The 27,237-nt window shown below is 41.7% G+C and overlaps 1 protein-coding gene across 2 annotated transcripts; it reads left to right on the forward strand.

Annotated features, from left to right (window-relative positions):
* The first annotated feature begins 5,376 nt into the window (after positions 1-5,376).
* On the forward strand, positions 5,377-26,553 carry rxrgb (retinoid X receptor, gamma b). 2 transcript variants are annotated; one of them, XM_026345555.1, is made up of 11 exons: positions 5,377-5,530; positions 10,552-10,701; positions 19,108-19,343; positions 22,356-22,500; positions 22,847-23,026; positions 23,258-23,418; positions 23,700-23,829; positions 24,216-24,348; positions 24,490-24,581; positions 24,882-24,987; positions 26,021-26,553. In XM_026345555.1, exons 2-11 carry the CDS (start codon positions 10,635-10,637, stop codon positions 26,166-26,168), a joined length of 1,398 nt encoding a protein of 465 aa, XP_026201340.1. In that variant the 5' UTR covers positions 5,377-5,530; positions 10,552-10,634; the 3' UTR covers positions 26,169-26,553. The 2 variants fall into 2 exon arrangements, with proteins under 2 accessions (XP_026201340.1, XP_026201341.1); XM_026345556.1 differs by lacking the exon at positions 10,552-10,701.
* The last annotated feature ends 684 nt before the right edge of the window (positions 26,554-27,237 follow it).

Here is a 27,237-nt window from a genome sequence, read left to right on the forward strand (position 1 = left end):
TATGGAAAGGCAATACTGAATGTGTGCAGTGATCCTTTAATTTCAGGCAAGTGCATGTAACAGCTACCAGAACAGCGTCATGTTGCCCTGTCCTAGTTGGCTTGATTAGCGCTTAAATCATTTTAATCATTCAAATGTCAGTGAATCTATGTGATCTAGTTTTATGAGCGCCTGTGCTCATAGGACAAAATGGTTTTGAACCAACCTTTTTAACGGTTACACATACAGTGTTCCTCCTGCACATTAAGTACCTGCATACTGTACAAGCTATGACATATTAAAGCGTTGGGCAGAGTATGTTTGTGTGTATGACTTTGATACAGAATGAACCAGCAGTTTTGTTTGTGGTTTTAAATGGCATGGTCACAGTATTAAGTGACATTGTGTGCTAAAAGTCAGTAGCAGGTGTGCGCTGGTCCTAATCCTTCACAGACATTTCAGGTTGTAGTGAGATTAACCTGAGGTGGTCTGGTTGATTGCCTACTGGATTGGTTCAGCTGCATTCTGAAAGAACAAGTCCCCAGTCTGTCTTAACTTATTACTCAGAGGCAAATACTAACATAGAGGTCAACCATCTGCCATCAGTCCCTATAACATAAATCCTAATCAAATAATGCAAGCGATGTTATTTTACAAATCTCCTTGATGGAGTTCAAGGTTAAACTCAGCCTGTGGAACAGCCATGACAGAACTTATAAATATAATGTGTCTGCCCTACATCACGTGTGCTCGGCGTAATGATAATGCAGGGATGTCTGATTGGAGTGGGGTGGTAATGGCATGGATGGTGTCTTTAGTCTGTGGACATTTCAGGGCTCATCATATTGATTGTGTGTAAAGCCCCTCAGACTCAGACGCGGGCAGCAGATTAACAGGTTAACCTGTTATGTTGGCCGAACGGTTTAACAGAACATGTGTGTAAAATGGATTAGGGGCTTTGTTCACATTGCTTTTTCTGGAGAAGCTGCTGCAACATGTCTCGTCTTTTGTCTGCAGCACAATGGCGGTTATTGATGGTTTGTTAATAGTTTTCAAAATATCAGAACATTTACACCATAATCCCAGATTCTCATTTGTATGAGGAGCATTTCAGATGATTTCAATAGATAAATAATGAAATTGTTAAATATGAACGTCTGTGACCTTTAAGTGGACCTATGGTGAAGAAAACGGATGGATAAATTATGAAAGTATGATTTAATTGTACAGCGTCCTTACCACTGTGTTATATCACATTTCCATGTAGTTGTTTCACTTTTGAAAGTGGAATATTTGCCAATTAGTTTCTGCATACAACACTTGTGCTGATTCTCCCCTTCATGATGTGTCCTATATTTTCAATAAGAGACAGATCCAGACTACAGGCAGACCAGTCAAGCACAGTCTGTGTCTACAATGCCACACAAAAGACGAAGGTTAAAAAGTTGTCTTAATGGCAGCTCATGTCTCTGTAACCCTGCAACATACACCCTGTCGATGATATACAGGATACCCATGCTGTACAACTGATGCACCTCCATACCATCACAGATGCTGACTTTTGCACCTTTCATTAATAACAGCTTGGATGGTCTTTTACATCTTTGGCAAGGAGCACCCGGCATCTGTTTTTGCTAAGAACAAGCTAAAATGTGTTTCCACTGCGTTTTGATCCATCTGACATGAGCTCAGGCCCGGAGAACTCTGGCGCATTTCTGCAGAGTTGATGTATGGCTTCCTCCTCACATAATACAGTTTCAGGTTGCATTTCTGGATGCAGTCATGAACTGTACTAAGAGACAACAGAGTCTAAAATACTGCTGAGCCCATATGAGTATATTGAGGGCTCAGACATCACACACATTCAAAAGTGGTTTCCACCCTTGGCCTAACGTGCTGAGATTTTCCTGGACCCCTTGAACCTTTTTACAATATTATAGATACTGTAAATTACTTATAATCATGCACTGAGAAATGTTCATTTTTTAAATTATTGACAATTCTCTCACAAACGTTTTGTATTTTCTATAATTTAAAAAAAGGCAGATGACTAAAAAAATGACTAACACAGCAGCCAAAAAGCTCATTCTAGGTTTAGTGAAACCAAACAGATGGATGGCAAGAGATAAAGGTATGTGACGAGTTTTATGTCAGACTGTACTGTTTGATTTTAATGGACACGTGCAGGGAGTAGAGCAGAGACAGCAGTAGAGGCAGGTCTGTCACTATTATGACAATACTGCGTAGTATGGCATAGTAACAGGATACGAAATACTAATCTGTCACCAGCAGTTACATTTTTTCTTTTTGCAAATATCATCAACATGTGTCATCTAATTACACATGTTGTTCAGAATGTGCTTCTCTATAGCTTTGCATTAAGAAGACATCAACTGATTTAAAAGGTGATTAATTATTATACTGTAACACAACATTTTGAGCTTTCTCTCTTACTGCCAGGTCAACAATAGATTTTTAAACTGTAACACAAATAAATTGTATCCTCTGTAGATCAAATCTATGTTGTGAGTGTATTTTTATGCCAAAATAAACTTTCCGTGTCAGTGCCATGATGGTTGTGAAACTGTGCTCTCTCACTAAAATTGAATGCATTACTCAGCCTGTGGGAACTATGCTCTGTGCCTCTTGTTATCTGTAGACATGATGGCTAAACATGATAAAACCTTACCTGCACATTAGAGAGTCAAGAGAGGGGAGTAGAGATAAAAAAAAACAACAATCACTAGAATTTTGTCTTCACTTCCCTTTAATTAGAAAGAGCTGGTTTGTGGGACGCAGAGTAGCAATTGCAATAAGTTTTGTCAATGGATTGTTAAAAGACATTACATAAATAAAACGAAGACCCCAAACCAAGACCCAGCTGTCACAGGCAATGAGCAAAGACAAAAAGCTGCATGCTGGCAATCAGACAATGTAAACCCAATTAGGCAGAAAGTAGAGGAGAAAAAGAAGGTAGATGGTGTTATTTATGTGACATGTGGCTGTTAATTTGTATTTTACCACCAAACTAATTTGCGTACGTTTGACAGAGTCCTGTTAGTGTTTCTGTTTAGTTGATTCAAAGCCTCGTTTAAGTACTTCTTCTGCAGAGACACAGAGTTCATGTCATGAGTTGTTGCCGATGTTGAAATACTGTCTGGGCACTTGTTTTATTTTCTGTCATTACAATTATGCCCTGGTGTGTTAAGAAATACTAAAAATATCTGACACGCATCAGATACTTTCCTCTCATGTGGCCATGCAAGAAAGACAACTTTATCGAGAGCCACTAACGGAGCAGTTAAAAGGAGTGAGAGAAGGAGAACAAGTTTCTTCTAAGCAAAGAGAAAAACCCTCTGCGAGAGGGAGTTCGAGCTACATTTCATCTTTTGTGTCCCAGATTGATGACCTATGAGATGGATGATGTTCTGTAGTGCTGTGTGGCATTGTCTTATCCTGACCGACACAAAGACAGAGAACACTTATCATCTCAGGCGCATGTATAGAGCAGGGGGCAGGGGTTGTCAGAATTCTGAAGAGGGTCCAGGAGGCTGGGGGGTTGGGGGTGGTGGAGGGTGCTCCGATAAAGCGTGATGGAGATGGGCTAATGACAGCAGAGGCAGATGGAGAGAGCCATCTCCCATGACGACACAGCCAGAACCTGCATCCTGAAGCCAGAGAGGGACGGATGCACAAAGAAAACAGGGGGGAAACGGAGGACGAGGGCCAGAAGAGAGAGAGAAGGAGTGAAAAGAGATGAAGACTCGGTGCGTCCGGATGCACGTGTGTTTCTGAGTTTGGGCTTTTTGTAGGAGTGTGATTTTAAGGTGACTTCAATTAGCTGCTCTGTCACTGCGGTTTGCTTTGGCCTTTGAGCGGACTTGCTAGCAGGTGGCCCAGGTTTGCAGAGCTTGGTTTAGGATTAGGCTTTAGGACATTGTTAGGTGGGAATGGTGCTGTGAATACAAAGGGATTAGTGCAAAGGGTTGCTTCATTGACTGTGAGTTTGTGTGTGCGTTGGAAAAGGGTGGTGGCGGCGGTGGTGGGAGGGTAGGAATCTGAAGTTGATGGATTGGATATCCACCAAAATAAAGCATTTGCTGCAATTAAGCAAAAGAAATAAACTATTGCAAAAAAATGAATAAACACTATGATGAATTTAAATAGGGACAAGAGAACATTTTTGCAGAAAGAAATAAAACATTCACCAACACATTGGTACGCACACGTTTTCCCACGTTCCTGGTTTAATGCAATGGAAAGAAGAAGAAGAAGAAAAAAAGAAAAAAAGCCCCACCAAAATCATCTCAATGCCTTGAACCATGTGCCACCATTAGGGAGTCACAAAGAGAGATCTGACAAATGACCGTTTTAATGTCCCTCTTTGACTTTAATGAATTTATACGTTATCTGGCACTAATGGAGGCCGCTCCGTGGAGGAGCTGGCGCAAGGCCACAGCAAATGAAAAGCTCTGATTAGTGTAGAATGAGCTGTGGGGGGCGGGGGGGGGGAAACGCCATTCATCTTGGTTAGCATCCTCCTGTGCTCTTTTATGGGTCGCTGTTACAAGGACGGTGGAGCCGGGGGTGCTTGTCCCATTAGCGGGGCCGCCCAGAGACCCGCGCTGAGTGGTCAAGCGGGCCCCGGCGTTGACGGAGCGTCTGCAGTGGAGGACTGTGAATGCCTCAGTGCGGGTTGACTCCTGAATAACCTCCTGAGGTACCGGGAGCTTCACCCCTACATGACCCCGCACTCAGAGCAGGGCTGTGTGTGTGTGTGTGTGTGTGTGTGTGTGTGTGTGTGTGTGTGTATGTGGGTGGGGGGACTCCGGGGGGGGGGGGGGGAGGGGGGGTCCAGACCAGAGCTCACTCCAGCAATAGGTAAACACTGAAGAGAGAGAGACACAAAAAGGGTTTTACACACTTTTGTATGTTTCTAATAATTAGAGTTATACATTGAATAAAGTAAAATAATAATAAAAATAAAAAAAACATTTTACAGTGAATATAAATGTTTTGGATGACTAGTGGTTTGTCACTATCCCACTATGTTCAACTCAATAAACTGCGGCTATGGACAAAATAATAAAACAATAGAAAATGCAAGCTGGTCTAAACGAGTAGTCATATCCACCTGGTTCCCACTTCTTCAGCAGACTCATCTACAGGCAGTCTGGCTGCAGCCTTGTTCAGAACACTGATTTTCCTTTCTGTCTCTCTGAAAGTAACATTTTACTGTGAAAATATTGCAACACCCCAGCTCCGGGAGAGAGAGAGAGATGTTTCGTCATGATCGTGTTGGAGCTTGATATCGACCACTGTTGTCATTGGGAGAAGCCGTGTTTTGCCCCCCCACCCTCCTCCTCCTCCTCCTCCTCCTCCACCTCCTCCTCCTCCTCCTCCCCCTGGCTGGGCCCCCGTGTCGAGCCGCCTTGCGGAGTTCAGTCGGGCTGGGAGAGGAATGCGCTGGGATGCGGAGCAGCAGCGACTGGAGGAAATCGACGCAGCAACTCGCACAGTATGGACAGCAATGACCCGTATTTACACCTCAGTGAGTACGACTCCATGCTGTATTTAGAGTCCAGTGTGAGCGCTGTGTTCCCGGAGCTGCTGGGTTGTTTTTTGTTTTTTTTGTTTTGTTTTTTTGGGTTTGACTTGGAGGAGAACGCGTTTGCTTCATGGCGCCTTCGCTCCACACTCGGCGAGCTGTGCGCCAAAGCGTCCGCGGAGTTGAAGCGATCCCGGCCGTTGTGCTGTGCTGTGTGTCACTGATCGCGTCTTTGCAGCGGTGCCAATTGAAACGAAAAGCTGTGGCAAATGCGAAAGTCGGCTGATCGCGGTAGTGCCGGACGGGCAAGGTCAGAGGTTGGCACTTTAATTGCGCTTACGTAATTTATGGCGCTCGTCGCGCGTCTATTGCTAAACTGTTTGAGACAGAAAAACAATTTATTGGTCTGGATCAGCCGTCGGATCTAGAGAGAAACGCAGGCCTGTGCAACAGCCCACTGAGGAGTGGACGATTTCATTACATAAGCAAACTTCTACTTTGTGTCCAACAGGAGTACCGTGGTCAGCGCTGGGGCTATATTCAGCAGCAGTGACAGCGTGATGTGATGTTGCTCTTCACGCTGAACTCTGGCCTGACTCAGTGACTTTACCCTTGAACCAGCTGATGGGCTTTTTCTATCATCCACATTTTGTATGTGACTACTTAAAAACGGGATTTGAATGGCTTGTATAAAGTCTACATGTCCTATGAGTGTGTTTTTATCAACTAAATCTTTTTTTATTATTATTATCACACTCAGTGTGGTATAATAGTATTCATTTTTAGCTCCTCTGAGTCACACACATGCACATTTATCATGTGATGTTGTTTTTTTTTTTTTTTCACTGAAAGATGCGCTCATTGTCAAACCACCAGAGCAGAAACATAGCTTGTGCTTCTTAACCGCTGTCCTTTGTGGGGGGAAATGAGAGATAATAGTGTGGTGATACGAGGAAACAAATAAAAACCAGCATTCAAAGACAAAACTGTGCAGCCACTTTATGTTATCAGACATATCTTTGCACCATTTGGAGAGGCTGAAAATTGTTTCCATAATGAATGTGGCTCCCAGGGGGAATGAAAGAGACATCTGGATGGGAGAGCAAGTAGAGGGAACAGTGTACAGAAGTAACAGAGCAGGCCCCCTGGGCGACACAGTTTTCCTTGTCTATCTTTAAAGAATTTCTTTACTCAGACAATAGTGTCATCCCAAGATTTACACATATTATGATAACTAAACTGGATGTATTTGTGCAGATATGTTCTTTGGTTATTGATCTTTTATAAAGCATCAGGCATTGGTCAGTCATGTCTTCACCTGCTAATAGTTACAGGGGTTTTATCCATCTACAGCTACATCAAAACTTTCTCTCTGTAGTTTTGCTAAACTACACATTTAAAGTTGGTTGTGACTGAGGCATTTCTTATTTCCTCACAGACTTAATCTAGGATTAAGACTGAATATTTTCCATTTTTCTGAAATGAAAATAGCCCTCAGCCCAAAACCGACATGAAATGGGGTCATAAACAGCACTCATTTCGTTAATAGGACATCATTACACTATGGAGGCAGTCACTAGAGTGGGGTCAAGGCACACCAGTGTGAATTAAAAAAAAAAAAAAACAGCCTGGTGATTTTGTGTTGCTTGTTTCATGATCCACTCAGCTTTTCTCGGTCATGTTACGTTTCAGCAGGTTTGATGCAGGCTTGCCCCAGGCGTTGAGCACGATCAGCATTTTTCCCTCTCAACACTTCAGCATTTTTTATTTCCGTCAGCGGAAGTGATTCTAGACACACTGACGAGCTCCCACTTGCTGCTTTTGACAGTGAGAGTGCATTTAGCTCACAGATCAGGAACGTCACGGCTAGATAGAAGAACGGGATGACAGTGAAGGGGGTGAAGTAAAGGAGAAGTGAAGGGTAGTGGGGTGGGGGGTGGGGGGTAGGGGGTGGAGACACAGGTGACCCTGGCTGATGTGAACTCTCATCATTTGCCAGGGGTCAATGATTCACCCCGCTGTATGTACACACGCAGAGGTAGTGAAACACATGCTCGTGTCTAAATTTCCACAGCTGCAAATATGCAGACTTCCTATGCACGATTATTGTACAGCAAAAAGTGATATCACGTGACTTAAAGAATGTGGGTGGTACTATTTGACTGTGAACTCCGGGCAGTATTAAAACCTGCTATCCTAACCAGAGATCCCTGAACTGCACATTCCCCGCCCCCTCCTACAGACTTAAATAAGCCACACAGGTAGAGAAGGTGTGGCTCTCTGCAGGTATTTGCTCAGGTATTCTATAGCTTCAGACCTGTAATGCTTCAATGCCGTCACATGCATTAGCACACAGTTCTTACAATAGGTGTTGTCCGTGCGTGTATTTATGTGTGCCAGTGTAAAAGAGCGTGCTTGTCTTGATTGCGCGAGTGGGTGCTAATTGTGAGAACGGGAAGAGGGAAAATAAGGGGTGCAAGGAGGCCATTCTCTGGGCTAATTGCCAGTAATTAGTCATTAGTGAAGAAGGTCAAAGCCTTGATTTAATTCCAGCTTTAATCAAGCAGAGAACCTTGAAAAGCCCACAGGCTGCAGCAGGCTGTGTTTGGTTTAGAGATGTATTAAGCTCTTTCTCCGTTAATGATGAAATAACAACGTACATGTCACACATGAATGCACACCAGCTCCCCTTTTCCATCCACTGAACACGTTCTTATGTGTTACACATCCCCCTGTTCTTAATCACCTGTTTATTTCAGTGCTTTTAATTGATGCAAAACCAATAAAGCTTAACGACTACAGAGATCTTACATTTTACATCAGATGTTGAATAAATGACCCAACCCCACTAACAGGATGCCATCAATCAACATCAAAAGGCAAAATAATAATTACATGCTGCCTTTTACACTAAATCAGTCCAAAAGCAAATTTGTGATTAAAAAGTTTAACACTTAAACAACATAAACAGCATTGATGAGGGGAGATTTACGGCTCAGTAAAAGTTAGATCGACTCTGTGCTTCTGTGTCCCCACAGGAGCACAAACAGCATCAACAGGTAACAGCTCAGTGCATTAGGTTTCATTAAACCTCTCCTTTGAGATACATGTCGAACGTGCTAAAACCACACTAAGCTATTTGAGTGCTCTGAGTGTCATTTCAGTTTGCTAGTCCACCCACGGTGGAAGCGTTTAGTGTTCCCATTTATACGTCTACACACAGCTGTTTATTTATTTATATATTTTTGTATTTTCGCTTTCAACTTCACTTTTTCCTTTATTTTTCCACCCAAGTAATATTTTACGTCATTTTGACAATTTAAGAAAAATGTTTTCAAGGTCCTGATGACAATATGACCATAAAATTATTCAACTTGTATCCTCCTCACGTGTCTTCACCCCCTATGATACATCTGTGAATGCTAATTATGGCTCTCAGGGGTTAATTTGGCAGTTTTTATGTGGGCCATGTTGCTCTATTATAACACTTGCATTTAAGAACTGTATTATTTTAGCTTCTTCCTGTGGGATTTGTGAAGTCTGAAAGAAAGGCAGACATCTCTGCTCCCTCTCTGTCTTTCCCTCATCGTGTGTCTGGCTGCCGAGTCTCTTGCCAGGTTACTGTCACTGAGGGGCTCTAGTTACTGGTGGCTCTCCTTCGAGCACTGTATAGTCATTTGATCCGGCAACATGCAGGTGCGCTGCACAAGAAAACTTTGTTAAGTCATGTAAGTAATTTAGACACACGCGGTGCAAAAGACTTCTCAAGTACTCAGTGCTATATTTCAATACAGATCTTTGAAACAAGAACTTAAGCCTGGGCGGCAGGGTTGAGATAAAGAGAGCAGCTGCACAGTTAATTAAGTGCTACAGATATTTCACATTAGCTTGGGCTAGTATCTAGTGATAAGAACGCTTCTGGATCTGGCGGTCAAGAATGCATGCTTCCGTAGTTATTCTTGAGTAAACCCAACTCTTGCTTTTTTTCAGGCTCACTGATTTTAGTGCTTTTGTTTGACTAATCATTTTATTCCTGTTTTTGAAAGCTTATTCCGATAACAGCCTTGTTGCAACAAGGGTCAGACTAAAAATTAAAACAATCTCTGCATGGGTTTTATTTAGGTACCCTGAGGATTTGTCATGTATTGTTCTTCAACGCCTTTAAGGTATAATTTTGGCTTGTGCTTGCATCTGGGGTTTTGCTTTGCTGTGTTTTTGCTTGACCATCATAGACAAAAAGACAATTCCTGGCTTCCTGGAATGCTCTAACACTTGTTAAACACATAAACATGCTAACAATGGGCACGCAGGAGAGTTGATGTGCCAGAACAGTAGCATTAAGTGTGCACGCTGGCACAGTTAATGGTATTTCTTGGCATGAAGGGGAATTACAGATGGTTTGAGCGTCATAGATAAAAATAATTCTTTAGCCTTTGGTCACTTTTTGTCACTTAACACACATATCCCACTTATACCACCTACACATACGACACAGAGCCTGTGACTAATATTCTGAAAAAAAAAAAAGAGAACAAAATGAAGAAATGTCATTGACACATAGAAACCTCACACTGTTGCTTTATTCTCTGGTACTGTCTTCCCATGCTCTACAGTCTTGATCCCTTTTAGGAGGTAGTAATAGGAAACTTTGGGTTACACTGTACTCTTTAAGAGTGACCCCCTCCGCCATGTCCACCACGCCTTCTTCCATGCCAGGCACTGCTCTGCCACTGCAACAGGTGTCTCTGTACACATAGTTTTACCAACACTGAGAGAGAAGGGCATGAGATGAGTGGGTGGTGGAAGAGCTGATTAGTGCAGTAGTCGGGCAGCAAACAGTTCCTGTTGGATTGATCTCTGGGGAAGGGTAATCTGGGTAATCCTATAACAGGCAACAGTGGACTCCGCCTCTTGTGCTCTTCACTGACGCTCCCCTCCACCCCCTCCTTCTTCATGTCAACCCTTCCCTTCCTGTTCTGTGCTAAAAAGTGGTTGATGTTTAGAGTATCCACATCATTTTTTAGTTTGTCACAGAGCCAGCGCTTCAGTCTGACTCCTGGTCCTGAGTGACTGGCATCTTGCCAGTGCTACAGCTGTACCCAGAGCCATGTGGCACCCGGTGGTTTCGCCGGCGACAGGAGGAAACCCAGTGAGGGAGATGGGTTACGGCCCCTGTGAGTATCTGGGTTTTGTTTTGCCTGTGTATGTGTGTGTGTGTGTGTGTGTGTGTGTGTGTGCTTTTTGAAAATACAGATTCTGTACAGAGAATCTGTCCTGGGATTGTTTTTGGTGGAAGAAGCTGCCATCTGCACCAGTGTTGCTCTGCGATTTTCCACAGAAGTGAAGCTTGAGTGCTGAAAGATTGTGCTGCTCAGATGTATTATGGTAATGCCTCTAATCTCTGTGCACTCTTTGAACAAGTTATTTTAAATTTCTTTTCCCAGCAGGAGAAATCTGCAGCTAGAAGGGTCAATTAATCAATGGAATTTGCAGTTTCTCATATGGATCATACTATACATGGTTCACTGTGAGTCACTTGTGTGTTGGAGGGGTTCATTTAGCCTGGAATTCTGTATCTAAGTCTAAATTTTATGATTTTACTGGCTTCACTAGCTTAGTTGCATCTTTTTAATTTGTATTTTGTAATTTGGATTGCTTTAACAATTTGTGGTATGTACAAGGCTTTGCTAAAATTGGGATAATGTGACTTGTGAGTGAAGGTCTCAGATGTGGTCCGCAAAGGATGCCACTCAACTTAAAAAGATGCTCCCAGCCCTCATGGCCTCGTCCTTTGCTATCTGTTTATCTGTCAGCACTTGTCCCTTTCTATTAGCTGTCTCCATTCTGCTTTCTCTCTCAGTTTGTGTCTGTTGTCTGTCACCCTGCATCCTTCCATCAACGCTTGCTCTGATGGGTTTTTTTTCTTTTCCTTCTTCCTCTGTTAGGAAGAAGTTAGAGATGTGTTGATGTGAGCTCCCTTACACACACGATCTAGATGGCGTATTACCTGGTGTGTATGTGTAGAGAGCAGGTCACTGATTCTTTTCTCTAGTGTTACTGAGAGAAGCCTGTGATACTTATGTTTACAATGGTAGGTCGTCCTTACTAAAACCATGCAGATGGATCAGTCACTCTCTGGGAGAAGCTCTCCTTTTAATTTGAACTGCCATTAGTTTCTACAATAGTACAGTATGACAATTGGGCAGAAACTGCTGCCAAAACATTGTATTTAAAGCTGTTGTCAGAAATAAAACCTGGAAGAGGAACATAAAAAAGATAATGCAAATTATTTCAGGATTATTTTTACATTATTGTCTGGAAAGTAAAAAAAACAAATCTGTCAAAAACTATATTATGCTGGGACAGATGGCAATAAGCAGTAGCATGATATTCAGTATCTAAACATACAAACATGCGGTGAAGCATACAAAATCACCACATGTTAAGGGCTTTTTATCCAATCTAGAGGTGTATTGATACAGTATGTAAAGATACAGGTTAAATATTAAAGTTTTGTGAACAGCTGACTGTTCCCATTGCTGGATGTGTCCAGTAATTTTGTAAAGTTCAAATATCCCATTAGCCTCAACTGTATGTTGTTATAATTAGTGCTAATTAGCAAATGTTAGGATCAATAACTGTAATGTGGTGATCACGATCACATTTAAGAGCTATCAGATCGTTTTGTGTTTGTGTGTCGTTGTCAAGTCCTCATCCCGAATTTGATCTTTCTTAAACGTCTTTGTCAGCTCGCTGTCTTCCCATCATCGGGCCACATGTTGAAGGGTCAGGTTGTCCTGCTCACACTAACTGGGTCGCCGCATGAAATCACTGAATAAGTGTGTATTTTGTGTGTGTGTTGATAGTAAATACTCGTCTCTCTATGGTGCTTTGTAACAGTCAGAGGCTACTTCTGTGAACTAATTTGAGTTACCTCATCAGGCGAAGCCACGAGGGGCGGAAGGCTCGGTTTGCATTGGGCCGTTCAGTCCACCTGTTTGTTTGTTTTTCAGCGCTGCTTGGTCAGCCTGTTCAGATTTATGTTAGCTTTTGTTGTTTAACTTCCAAACCTCTCTATCACTTGCAAAACAATCTTTATCTCATCCCTGTCTCAGCCCTGGCCTCCTCATCGATCCGCTCTACCTGTGTGTGTGTGTGTGTGTGTGTATGTGTGTGTGTGTGTGTGAAAAGCAGCCCACTGGCAGGCTTGTGGAAGCAGTGATAGACTACACGTGTGAAACAAAGTAAGTTATGTATGTCCTTTAGATTGACCGACAGTTCCTTTGGTTTGTTTAAACAAACAAACAGAAGGAAGGGTAATAGAAATAAAGGAAGTAGGGGCAATTCTTCTTCTCAGGGAAAGTGTGTGAGTTCACTGCAGGGCAGAATTTAAGGTCAGAGAAGTTCACAAGGTTGAGTGCTTGTGTTGTAACAGCCGTATGGCTTCATGAGAAACATCTTTCTGGTTCTTTCATATTTCAACGAGGGAGGCGACGATAGCCCTGCCGCTGCAGTATTGTTTCAACTCTCATTATTGACAGCAGCTTTGGACGGTTTTTCCGTTTATGTAACAGTAGAGAATATTCTTATGTCCTCCCACCAATCACGGTTTTTATCTCTTAAATCACAGCTGTGCAGTAAAAAAAAACAAAAAAAAAACAAGGCTTTTCCCAATTGATGATCTAATGTTCTCAGCCAGGCAGAGAGATTAGACGTCTGTGGTGGTGGGATCATGTGAGCGCCGGGGAGGGAAGCCGTTTCGGAGCGAGACAGCGTCCTCCCCCATCCATCCTCGCGTCCATCCGTCCATCCGTTACTCCCTGCTTTTCTGTCTGGCTCTATCCATCTCTCTCTTCCCTCTTCTTTGGCCTCCCACCTTCTTGACAGCTGGCCTGCTGAGCTGCAGATACTTACCCACGGATAAGAGGATTTGCTGACACAATTGATCAGACATCAACCTCATTTGGCAAAGAAAAAAATGTGTAATGGGTGGTGATTGGGTGCCAGTGTGCGAGGAAGAGTCGTGCATGTGTGTATGTGTTTTGATGTGACGGAGCGTGTCAGTCAGGGGACTATGTGTGCGACGAGGGTCCGTGGCCAGCACTAGCAAGCTGGATTGGCAGTGAAGAGATTCCTTAATTACATGTCCGCTGTATCTAATGAGCTCTGCAGGCTGTCCCTCTGATTGCTCTGGGATGGGCTCTGCCCTCTGTCATTTGGTCACAGCGCTCTCAGCCACAAATATGAGCATGAGAGCTGTGCATGCAGTCACACTATGCACAATACACATGCGGACGAATACATAACTGGTATGCAACCGATCAATATACACACGCCGAGGATCTTTCTTTGGAGCGGCTTATCTGAGAGATATTGAGGCTTATGTTGTTGTTCAGGAGTTGATCTGCTCCTCCCACCCCGTCACTTATCCGTCACTGTCCCCCACCCCTCACTACACACTCCCAGTGTTGGTCTGCTCTCCAGACAAGAGATATTATTAGTTAGTGGGCCATGTGCTTATTGAATTACCACACAGTGGAGTGCTCCATCCAGCCACTAGCCAGTAATTAACAGCAAGAGATTTAGAGGGTTTGCGATGTTTCTTTGAAACTATTGATCGTCAGATCAGTGGGATGAATTTCCGTCTGTATATCTGTGGCTTTGGATATTCTGCCCACATCTGCCAGTGATGTCTGAATAAAAGGCAGTTGGCCTACATAAATGATCAACTAAAGCATACAGCAGCTTGTTGATGGTGATGGTGTGCACTTGGCACACAGGAAATTTGAAAATAAATGAAACTGAAGCTGTGTTTCCGACGACTTGTTTACATTGTGATATAAAAATAAATAATCATGTGGAGTGTACACAGAAAACATTACATTATTCTTATCAGTTACAGTGAAATGAAGGTTAATCTGCTGATTTTAATGTCTTTTCTGGGGGATGGAGAGCCGCGTTTGACAGCATTGCTCTCTGCTACCGTCTTGGCTGCATGGGTGCGCGTGGCACCAGTTGCTGTGTCAGACGGGCACGCATAGAAGAGATGTTCTTCTTCACAATACTGGTAACAAGCAAATGTACTCTACAATTTTTGTGGTGATCTTAGTTGCTCGGGGCCAGTTTATCTTGACACACGTTGTAGATCACAGAGTTCAAACCCTGATGGTCTGCTGTTATAATGTCATTATGTTAGTCACTGGTGGGTCACTTTGTGGGTTTTACGTCCCCGCAGCTCAGTCATTTCTAGGAATAATCAGTGTAACTGTGTGCTGCTGCAGATAGGAACTCTTTTGAACTTGGTTCAGGAGTTTGGCAACAGGCGACCTTTGATTTGCGACGCCAGTGGTCAAAGGTGCCCTTCACTGCTCTGTCTGTTTGTTTGCTGTCGGACAGATGCTTGCATTGCTGTAGCACGGTACAGGTTTAAAAAAAGAGAAGTCGTCATGATGGGTTTTTCAGGCTGTCCAGTGTTTGCTTACCTTTTTCGTTGATACTGTAGGTCTGTACATTGCAGAGGCTTTTTTTGTATTGAGGCGATTTACATAGATGGAGCAACCCGTCGAGATGGGTCATTCAAGGATAGGCCCTTTGAGCTGCTCTGGGACGATTTATACTTCCTTCGCTGAGCATGTTGGCCTGCTTCCACACATACACACACATAAACACACATTTATACTCTCTTCACAAAGCATGCTCACCTCGCCAGCTATTCTTTTGTAGGCTTCCTACCAGCTGACTGTCCATGTGCTTTTGTGTTCCTCTGTGTACTGCCGCCACAAAGACCCTCAACTCCGGAGAAACTGCAGTGATCGTTTGTGTTGTCTCAAACATTCACAGACAGTTAGACAGTTGTAATCAGTGGTGGCAGGTAACAAAGTAATTTTTCTCAAGCACTGAAGTACATATTTGAGAGCTTTTAATTATTTTAAGTTTAATATAAAAAGTACTTGCCATGACCACAAGATATTTAATTTACAGTTAAACTCACTCAATAAATGAATCATCTGTCCCTCTGTCATCTTTAAATCCAGCACCTGGACATTTTTGATGTATGTGCATATTATAAAATAATATTTTTTGTTTTGGTTGGGGCTACTGTCTCGCTTATTTGTCTTGACTTCGAGCTTATAAGAAAGTGTGGATGCATTTCTGTATAGAAGGCTTTATATCACCCTTAAAGGTTTGTTTGCCTGGTAGCATTTGGGCAACTTTGGCTGCCAGACATGAAACCACTTATACCTCAAACTGGTTTTAAGATAAATGGTGAGTTTGCTGAATTTCTTCTGAGCAGCCAAGCACTGATCTTCAGCTAAGGTGAGCTAACTTTTATTTATTAAGGTTACTAGCAGGGATGGTTATTTTAAGTAATTAAATTGACATTCATACTGTGTGGTCCGTGTGCAGCCAGAGTATTTGAGACACACAGTGACACGCAGCCAGTGAATGTGTCTGAAGATCATCAGTCATCTTGATCATAGTTACCCCAACGCTGATTTCCAGTGCCAGTTGGACTTGTTGTAAGTTCTTGAAGACCTTTCACCTTCTATCCAGAAGGCTTCATCAGTTGTGACTGTCTTGCTTTAGAGTTTTAAACACTTGATAGTCCCCCGTGAGTTGTTGTTCCACCAGGCTTTTGTGTGTGATATGATTTATACATTAGGCTATCTGTTAAATTGAGCAATATGTTATCTGGTGTTTGGAAAGAAGTATCTCCACTCCACCAGACTGTGTATTTTCACAGAATTAAGTGTTTGCTTTCAGGATAACAGCCTTAGCTTTGGCTGCAGTACTCACTGTATAACGAGCCATGCATTAAACTAGAGCTGATAGAATAACGTAACATCCACATGAGTTGGTTTCTAATTTGCAAAGAATAAAAACACTGCAAATGCAGCAGCTCAACATACAGTTTAGGACTTGTCATTGTTAAAGTTTAGTGTTTTGCTTGTCAAGTCTGTGAAGAAGGGGTGGGGGGGGCACAACTCAGTACTGTAACTGCAGTACATGTTTTAAATGCTAACTCTCAGTGTTACATATTGTTTGTTTAATTATGGAGTTGCTTTTGTCCTTAATGGATCCATAGACCAACTTTTATCTTGTCATATTTTATATCTGGTCTGGGCAATAAAGATACTTTTGGATCTTGATGTTTATGAGAGCATGTTGGCAAATTGTTGGCTCTGGGGATGTTCTCCCCATTACTGTATCTCTTTCTCAGCGTGTCCAGAATAGAAGAGATCTTTATGAGCCAGGAAGAGAATTTGTCATGCACATAAAGAGAGGGGTCGGTGCACAAAATCAGACACAGCACATGCTGTACAGTGCTCATCTGTTACGTAAGCTTGTTGATTAAATGAAAAAAAAATAAAAAATAAAAAGAACACTAAAAAAAGTTGGGAATACAAACTCACCAGTGCAGAATTTCATCTTTGTGGTACACCGTATTGAGTTACAGTCTGATTTGTTGTTGATCTGCTTGCTTTTCAATGCATTATACAGCATGTAAGCTCTGTACAGCTCTGTAAGAGAGAGGGAGGCCCCAATACATATTTGCCTGGCAGGGATCACTCATGGAGGGCTGGAGAAAGAGGGCGAGTTAGGACGGGGGTGGAGGCTATAGTCTCACTGCTAAACAGGAAGTTGCACAACATCTGTTTCTTGGCATAAAGAGGGGGAGTAAATAGCCAGCTGTGTGTTTTAGAGTGCATCTTCATGCAAAGCATGGTACATTCAGGCAGACAATGTCACATTCCTCCCTGTTGTCCAATTCCTTGAAATCTGAAAGAATCTGTATCACAGTACTCAATTTCCATTTTCTTTGAAAAGAGTTCTTCTAAGCAGTGGAGTAGAAATTAATGTGGGCTTAATCGCTGCCAGAGGTCAAGTATCAGCGCTGTGTTTCTAAATTATTGCAAAGTATTTAGCAAGTTTAGCCCGAAAGCTGAAGTTACTTCAGCAAACGTGACAAGCATAAACAGTCTAAACACTGTTTGCGAATATGAGCATTTTTCCAAATAGAATCAGGAAACAAAGAAACATTTGTGTATACAGGAGCTGGCAGCTACTGTCTGTGGGAAAGCAGAACATTTGGACCTTTTAATTAAAATGTTCTCACAGTGTCAGCATTTAATTCATTTGCTGGCATTGAATTTAAAAAGTCAGTGTTTTGTGTTTTGTATTGTGTATTACAAATGACCTATCCACAACCCAATTGGGTTGCTGCTGCAATATCACTTATTCTTTGCGTGCATTTGTCCATTGAACACTTGTAGCAATTGAAATGTATAGATATTTTTAAAGATTTGTTTTTGGCAGTTTTACTTTATAACAAGTAAAAACAGATTCACACCTTGCACATGTGTGTGTCTATATACAGTATGTGTGTGTAAAGGTGGGGGGGTGGGGGGGAGGGTGGTGTTGCACGTACACACAAGCAGAAGCTTCAGCATTTAGTCACTGTTCAAACCAATCTAAATGTTTACATGCGTGTGGTGGCATGTCGCTCTTCATCAGTAACGTTCTGCCTTAAAATGTCTTTGCGTCCTCACTGTTGGCTCCGAAAGCTGCTGCTCATTGCATCTCTCCATTTGTACAGTTTATGTTCACAGTATATGTTCATCCTTTCATGTACTGTATGCCCGTGTTGCTTGTAATTTGTGCTGATGATGAATACATGTCTGCACAGCTACGGCACATGCATTAAATTACACACCACGCCCTGTTAGTGATTTGACTGACAGCTTTTCTAAGTAGGTCATCTATGTAAATGCCAGCCTGTCAGTTCACATCAATGGATGCAAAGCAAAGTCAGCACCCTGTGACCAAAATCAGGCAGGCTTCATTCTGTCCGGACATATTTCCACAACCTTCAATGCATAAAGACACACGGCAACAATATAGTGTATTCTCAACCTTTCATGGGTTATCTTCTCATATACTGTATCTCTTACATCACCTTGTCAGCTGCTGCCACACTCAGTTTTCAGTGGGATTATGTAGTATATTTTTTCCCTCTGACATTTTATAACAGCTGTAATCAATACTTTATATTGACAGTGGATTAGAGCAATGATATAAATGGTGTCATAATACAATTATCACCCAGTTGCAGTTTCCCTTACCTCTACAGGGAGTTTTCTGCGTTTCTTAACTCATTGTTTTGGTTTTACAGCACATTTTAATGCTATGGTCCACTCTCGCCAGTGTTGTTCTAGCCACAGCAGACAGAGTTGGTGTCTGGTTGGTGGAGATTGAACCTTTAGCAGCCAAGTATTTCCTTTAAGAGTTGGAGGAGACAAACCAGAGATAACAGAAGATTTACATACAGCATGTGGCCTGTAATGTGCGTCTGCATGAATGCTAATGTTGCTCTCTGTGTTGGATAGGTAAAGAATGTGATTATTATATCATATAATGTCTATTTATATTATATTACTAGATTTCTTAAAGGCTCTTTTACGATAAACACTTTATTTAGATTTGTTGTATTGGATTGCTTTGATTATACTGGTAAACTTAACAAATTCCTACAAATCATTTTAGCTTTGTTCTCTAACATACTGTTTCTTCTTCTCCAGACTCTACAGGCCCTATGAGCACTACCCATTCCCACCCGCCTCCCATGGGTGGCATGATAGGCCACCCATCAGTCATCAGCACCTCCAGGCCCCTACCGTCCCCCATGTCCACCTTGGGCTCACCGATGAACGGCCTGGCTTCCCCTTTCCCCGTCATTACATCATCTCTGGGCTCGCCCTCTATTTCACTGCCGTCCACACCCAACATGAACTTTGGACCACTCAGCAGTCCCCAGGTGAGAAAATATGTGGGTGTCTTAATGGGACAAAATTGACATTTTTTTTATTTGCTAATATTGTAATGCATCCTCTTGTTTCACACACTTCACTTTACTAAAAGCAGACAAGGCCTTCTATTCATCCCTCCGTTCTCATAAGCTCTCATCAAGTGAAGTTCACATTGTTTCAATTTACTACTTTTGTCAAGGTCCATCTCTTCTTGGGTTGACTGTGTGCTTTTTGTTCTTGAAACCTCCAGCAGCAGACAGGAGGTTTAATGTTAGATATATCCAGTGTGTTTGGTTAGCGTGCGTCGGCTTTCCTCCCTCTCTCTTACACCCTTCTACTGACCTTTACACTTCTCCTGCTAAAGGTCGTCCCTGTCCTTTAGCAGGAGAAGTTCTCTGTTGCTGCTGGCTTGTAATGGGACCTAGGATACACTCTGTCTCTTAGACCTTTAATAGACTTTCATTTTGTTAGTTCTTTGCCTTCGTGCCCTTTTATAGTTCAATTGATTATTATACTAGAATCATTCATGACCCAGACACAGATCATTTGTTTATGAGGCTGCATCTTTATTCTATAAACTGCAACACTTACAGGACTGCCCCGTTTACTGTCTAGCAGTAAGAACTACGAGACAGAGATATCTAATGAAGTCACTTTCTTTAAATGTTTCATTGACTGAACTTCAAACCCCATAAGGCTCAGTGCTTTGATGATTAACTTTGATATAGAGGCACACATGTACACACATAGTGTTTGGAGGCCAGTGCTGCAGGGCACAGCAGAAAAAAAAAAAAAAAACACATGCTGCTTCAATCACAATATGTATCTGTGCCTTCAGGGTTACTCAGGGTTAATGCAATTGTATGAGCTTGTAATAACAAGCGGCCATCGATCATTGTGTGATGTAACATTTTATGCTATTTTCATGGGTGAACTGAAGTTCATGAGCAGGGCTGACAGCAATGAGCACAAGCAAAGTCAGTTTTATATGTGACTTGTTTCTAATCTTATTCATATCAACTGTTTTAAAGTTTAGTATTTTCTGACCATATTTACATATGCAATTAAACTAAAGCAATGAAACAGTCAATACTTATAATATAATACAAATATTCACCTTTTTTATATTGTAATGTTATCTGAATTATTGAATTGATTATTTGATTAATAACTTGCTTCTAAAATATCAATATTCAAATATTAAAGCTTAATAAATTATAGTAGAGTTGCAGATTAATTCTCCATTGATCCACTAATAACTGATCACAACAATTATTTGATTATTAAAACATTTTCTTTAACTATGTGTAAGGTGACACTGAGTGTTCCTCTAATTGTCTTGTGAAGCTCACGTTTGCACGGCTGCTAGATTTTCACTGAGAAGTGGAGACACGTCTGAACCAAGTAAATAAGTCCTTCATACCATGTGTTTAATAAAGTATGTATGATTCATCAATAATCCATATATAGTGCTCATAGTCATCTTCTACAGCAGTATGTTGGCGTGTGTGTGTGAACAACTGTTTTAATGCACCGCGAGACCTTATTTTTTAAATCGCATATACAATCAATTATTTGTGAAAACTGTGTTGAAAAGCGCTCTGAAGAGATAGTGGCTCACCGTCGACTCATCGCTGAGCAAGTCTGCAGGGTGCTGAGTGCTCATTTAAGTGTGACTTTAAAACGTCTACACACTAAGAGGGTGGTTGTGGTGGAAAGGGCTAGTGTGCTCAGGGAAAGCTGAAAGGCAGAGAACAAACCTCTGTCTCTCTCTCTCTATATATATATATATATTTACTATATGTCCTTCTCTGCTGAAAGGTCACTGCCGTAGACTAAGTTCAGCCTGCCATTAGAGGATATGCAGAAGAGAGAGTGCACATCGTGAATAAGTCATAAGAAGAACCTAAGGTGTCTGTGGGAAGGATGTCTACATCATGTTGTGTTTCATCAAATATATACCAGAGTATATCTGGGGATACACGACAGAGCACAGTGACAAATTGGAGACAGATTGTATCCCAGTTTACACTGCATGTTCAAGACAGGAGAAGACGGTGTTAGAAGGTGATCCGCAGGCCTTGAGAGCTGTCTTCAGATGCCTGTCTTCCTTCTTCTTGGCTTCTGTAATGGTGGCCATAGTTTCTGCCATATAGTTTCTATAGTTCAGAGTCCTGACGACTTCTAGTTTGTAGTGTAGTGGGTGATGAGTACTGGTCTGTGTGTGGGCACCCTGTAAATTTCTATTTCTGGGCTGCCATCAGTCCCCATTACATCTACTCGCACCCTCCCCTTCCATTTCCAACCTAATGAGCCTATTCAGAGAGCGTGTGAAGTGAAACTATCCTGGAGGCTAAATTAGTGGTCTCCTACCAGCTCCCCTCAGGCTGAAGAAGATGCATGGACTAGTAGCGAAACGTTTCAACCAAACAAGAAAAGAAAGAAGAGTAACGAAAGGAGTCATTTTAATCCCAGTCGATTGTCTGTGGGCTGTGGGCTTTTTTTGGTGAAACCTTTGTGGGACACCATTATGTAAAAAGTAGTTCTCTGAAATTCTGTGTGCTAAAGCAAATTCTGTTCCCATTATAAGTACAATCATAACAGTATTAATCTTGAACTTTCCTTGTGTCTCAGATTTTGACCTTACACATGAGCACCCTCTGCTGTTTGCCATGCACTTGCACGCGCGTGACTCGTCTTGTACACCTCTCCCTGTCAGCAAAGGTTAAAAACCTGTATGACAAGCCTCAGACAGAAGCCTGAGCTCCACCCACCACCCAAGCATGTGATCGCATCCTGAGAGGCTTTCACAATAAAGTGTGTGGGTGGTGAGAAAAAAAAAAATAAGCGGAAGACAAAATGTAACAATAGAGGAAGGGAGAGAGTGTCATGAGACTGCCTAACACTTTTCACTTTTACTTCCCCTGAGCTTCCTCCTCTGCTTTTTTCTCTTTAGTTCTGAGCGCCTCAGCTTCAACTTTTTGTCTCTGTTCTCTCTTCTGTCTTTCTGTTGTCCTCAGATGAGCTCTATGAACAGTGTTAGCAGCTCAGAGGACATCAAGCCTCCACCGGGCCTACAAAACCTGGGAAACATCAACTACCAGTGTACGAGCCCCGGGGGAATGTCAAAGCACATCTGTGCCATTTGCGGGGACCGCTCCTCAGGTAACATTAGAGGGTGGATGACGAGGGAGACGGATGGGCAAACAAATCTACACTCCCACTCACCACAAACATGTGTTGATAGACAGAAAGATAAGACAGATTGATTTCAAAGTTACTCAGCATAGGTAGAATATTTTTTTCCCGCTGCTAAGACCTTAATTATATTATTGTCAATGTATTTGCAAGTATTTTTTTTCACTGTATCGTGAAGATGACATCATGTTAATAATTCTGGTTATAAAATGTGGTTAAAAGGATGTTTACTGTCCAAAGCATTTCTCACGCTTTGAAATAATTTACTGTTAGGATCGATACTTTCTTTGAGTCTTGAATCTTATTTCTTCAGGAAAGCACTACGGTGTGTATAGCTGTGAGGGATGCAAAGGCTTCTTCAAGAGGACCGTCCGTAAAGATCTCACCTACACATGTCGAGACAGCAAAGAGTGCCTGATTGACAAGCGCCAGCGAAACCGCTGCCAATACTGTCGCTACCAGAAGTGCCTGGCCATGGGCATGAAGAGAGAAGGTGTGTAGAGGGCAGATACAGTAGACATAAAGAAAACATTGTGGCCATCATCTTCTACTTAGTATATATTGTATATTTTGATGTGTTGTTTGCTTACACTTGTTTGTACACTTGTACAGAGTTAATTTTTGCACGGGCTGAAAATCGACTGTGTCATTGACGTATGATATTACGGCATTAAAACTATCGAGTGCAGAAGATTAAACATGGGTGGGGTGTGTGTGTGTGCAGCGGTGCAAGAAGAGAGGCAGCGTGGGAAAGAGCGCGGGGAGAATGAGGTGGAGTCTACCAGTAGTTACAATGAGGACATGCCTGTGGACAAGATCCTGGATGCTGAGCTGGCTGTGGAGCCGAAAACAGAAACCTACAGTGACGGCAGCCCCGGAAATTCAGTAAGAAAACTGCAGACCCAATAAATATTAATCAGGGAAGCAGATGGATGAAACCGTCGCATCCACACCATAAAAGTGCTCCTAAAAATATGCTGGTTTATGATGATGGTCCTAAAAAGACTTTCTGTCCTATGTATGTGAACTTCAGAGCACCTAATAATAGCCACAGCTGCACCTGCTCACTAACTGCTTTTAGACAAGTTTAGACGCCACTGAAGGACCTCACCGGCTCTGTTAGTGACTGTATTGTTTTGGCGTTCTTGCTTTTTGTTTCTCTCCAGACCAATGACCCTGTCACCAATATCTGCCAAGCAGCAGACAAGCAGCTCTTCACGCTGGTGGAGTGGGCCAAAAGAATCCCGCACTTCTCCGAACTTCCCCTTGATGACCAGGTCATTCTACTACGAGCAGGTAGACACACACAAACCCTCAAAGCATGTGTCTATAATGTAACAGTGCATGCAAAGACAATGTTTTTATTATTTATAGTTATTCATGCCCTGACAGGAGGTCTGTTTAAGACGTTTGTCATGTAGTTCAATAGAGCAGTGAAACCAAATATAACTGAACTACTTCCCAAACCCCATCAAATTGCTTGACAGCTGCACCAGCACTGCCCTCTGCTGGCGAGAGACTTCACACAAAAACCTGATAAAGAAAGGAAAGTTTACACAGCAGTAAACTAAGAAGGGTCTTTGTGACTTAAACAGAAATCACTTAATTTATCTTTTACACGAACTTGAGATGGTAAAGGATCAAACAATGGAGAGGTTTTTCAGTTTTTCTTTTGCATCCAGGCTGGAACGAGCTGCTCATCGCCTCATTCTCACATCGCTCAGTCACGGTAAAAGATGGCATCCTGTTGGCGACAGGCCTCCACGTCCACAGAAGCAGCGCCCACAGTGCTGGAGTAGGCTCCATCTTTGATAGGTTGGTAGCATGAAAAGAAACGACAAGACTCAATTTGTTGTCTTTACATATTGACATTTATTTAAACCCAGTTTAAACCATCAGTTCTAACCTTCTCCTAACTCTCGAACTCTCTTATATTATTCCCTTTATCTCCTGCAGAGTTCTGACTGAGTTGGTGTCTAAGATGAAGGACATGCAGATGGATAAGACAGAGCTTGGTTGCCTACGAGCTATTGTCCTCTTTAACCCAGGTTCGTCTGGCTTCCTGTCAGCTTTAAAACGGATGTGTTTGTGTCTCTGAATGTTAAATTTAGAATAGAGAATTCATAGATGTAATTTTCCATTGCTTATTTTTATATGAGCAGTGCAACAAATCAACAGATGAAGATTTGTTTTTTACTTAATTATCCAGGAAAGACACACTGACATCATGATTTATATATTCTCTCATTTGCCGTCTTATAGTTTAGACTTAAGAAGTGGATGGAAGATTAGAGGACGTTACTGCGTTGTCAGGTTGTGCCTTGACTGTCAGTTTGTATTTGTTTCAGATGCAAAAGGTCTTTCAAACCCATCAGAGGTCGAAGGGCTAAGGGAAAAAGTCTACGCCTCATTGGAGACGTATACAAAACAGAAATACCCAGATCAGCCGGGCAGGTAGGAAATGCAGTACATTACTGAGAAATCAATATCAACATGGGTACATTACAGTGCATCTATGAAATAGCAAAAGCTTGTGTGGTTACATTCAGTTTATCTGAGTATATATAAATATTGCTTTTAGGGAATGGTTGAACAATTTCTGTGGAAAGTACATTTTTAACATGTAAACAAAAGTAGTTATATTTGATTTAAATGTTCACTTGAATGAAATAGGAAAGCATTAGCAGTGTATTTTACATTTACCTTTAGTCATTCAGCAGGCTCTTTTATCTAAAACGACGTCTAGCTCTAGGTGAAGCTGTTTCAGTTTCATGAGGTGAAAGTGCAAACGTGCTTTTTTCCTGTAAATGTGCTTAGTGTGATTCTAGCTGCTTACTTTACACTTTTACACACTTTAAAATGAGGACTTCCACAAAATAACATTCACTGAGGCATTAACAAAGATTTCCAAAGAAATGTGGAATCATTTCAGTTACATAAAAGACGGAGACAGAGATAGAAAGGCAACAGGACCGTACTGACAAAAAAATGCATCTGTGGTGGTGCAGCGAGATACCGGTGCTGTTTCTGTGGTCACTGCTTTGCACAGCTGACTGCGAAAGGAAATAAGACAAGACAGATGCCGTCAGATAAATGTTCATGTTTTGCAAAACTGTAAAACAATGTGGAACAAATTAAAACATGTTTCTCACCACCAGTACACACCTTCATCTGGGTCCATTCCTGGACCTGCTGTCAGACAGACTTACAAATGTAGCCAAGAGAAAGAGTTTGTTGTTGTAGTCAGCAGGTCATAAACAAAAATACAAATGTAGAGTTAATGTAAAATGATTATTTGAAATACATTTTTAGTAAGCGTAGGATGTATGCTTTTGTTCTTTACCTCATTCATGATCAGTTTAGTCAGTTAAATGTCAACAACCATGGTAACATGATTTTCAAGACAATCTAAATATATGATGTTCCAGTAAGTTCGAGTCTTCACCACGTTGTGATTAATCACCACATTTATCTTTGCTGTCGGCAGGTTTGCCAAACTTCTTCTTCGTCTTCCTGCCCTGCGCTCCATTGGCCTCAAGTGCCTGGAGCATCTGTTCTTCTTCAAGCTGATCGGGGACACGCCTATCGACACCTTCCTGATGGAGATGCTGGAGGCGCCGCATCAGATCACATGACACCAGTCCCACCCTTCCCCCTGTACATACTCCCATATTGTCAGCAATATGATGATGGATTAAAGAGACTTGATTCAAATTGTAAAACAACATATTTTGTACTGAGCCGACGTTGTAATTAAAAATTTTAAAAAAGTATATTGAGGTTGTGGGGAGGGCGAGAGGGAGGATTGAGTGTACTATCGAAATAAATTCTAATAGAGTTGTTAACAGATTTCTTTTGTAAATAGATAATTTCAGCACAGATGTGTTCATTTTGAAAGCAACCCAATGCAATTTGAAAAGTAATAATATTTTATTCAAAGAGGAATTGTATAAAAACAGAAACCACCGCTGCATTTCTTAAAACACAGAATTCTTACAGAATAAATTTATTTAAAAATCAGAAATGTGTCATTGGTATTGTTGTATTGCTTTTACTGCACAAGAGTTAGATTTGGATATTTGAGTAGTAGTAATAGGAGCAGTAACAGTTGATCGTTACTGTAAATTCAAGTCAATTGAATCCCGACAGGTCACTTTATTACAACCTGAATGCTTTGCACAAATGTGCATTAAGCTGATTTGATCCAGAAAATCACATTTTATTTTTAACCATAAAGACATCAGAAAAGAGGGGGTGAGTACACAGTGAGATGGTTGTCTGCTCTTCTGTGCTTCATCCACTAGATGGCACTCACAAACGATAATGTGCACAAACACACACACACACACACACACACACACTGAGTTGTGTTTCTGTAATTTCACAGCACATTACATTGATTTACATTCATTTCTGGGAAACTTACCCTAATTGTAACCATAATCACTACTTGTCTAGCCCAAATCTTAAAACCTTGTCACTTCTAAAATGTAATGATTTATATTCTGAAGACTTGTTTTTTGGCTACAAAAGCTTTTTTGTTCCCACAGCGTGAGTTTGCAAACAGATTTATGTCCCCAAAACATGAATAATACAAGTGTACGCACACACAAAATAACTTGTGCCTGTGCAGATTCCAGCATCCTCCTCATGGGTTCAGTCCGTTGTTAGTGTTACAGGGACTCATCAGAGATCATCTTCATC

This window comes from Anabas testudineus, chromosome 4 (assembly GCF_900324465.2).
Source record: "Anabas testudineus chromosome 4, fAnaTes1.2, whole genome shotgun sequence".
In the NCBI taxonomy this organism is placed as follows: Eukaryota; Metazoa; Chordata; class Actinopteri; order Anabantiformes; family Anabantidae; genus Anabas; species Anabas testudineus.

What these genes read in the sequence shown, in the direction of transcription:
- rxrgb (XM_026345555.1), top strand. Translation starts at nt 10,635, where the DNA reads ATGTGGCACCCGGTGGTTTCGCCGGCGACAGGAGGAAACCCAGTGAGG. An exon ending in CATGGGCATGAAGAGAGAAG is followed by an intron (nt 23,027 to 23,257) that starts GTGTGTAGAGGG and finishes GTGTGTGTGCAG; the next exon opens with CGGTGCAAGAAGAGAGGCAG. An exon ending in GGTCATTCTACTACGAGCAG is followed by an intron (nt 23,830 to 24,215) that starts GTAGACACACAC and finishes TTTTGCATCCAG; the next exon opens with GCTGGAACGAGCTGCTCATC.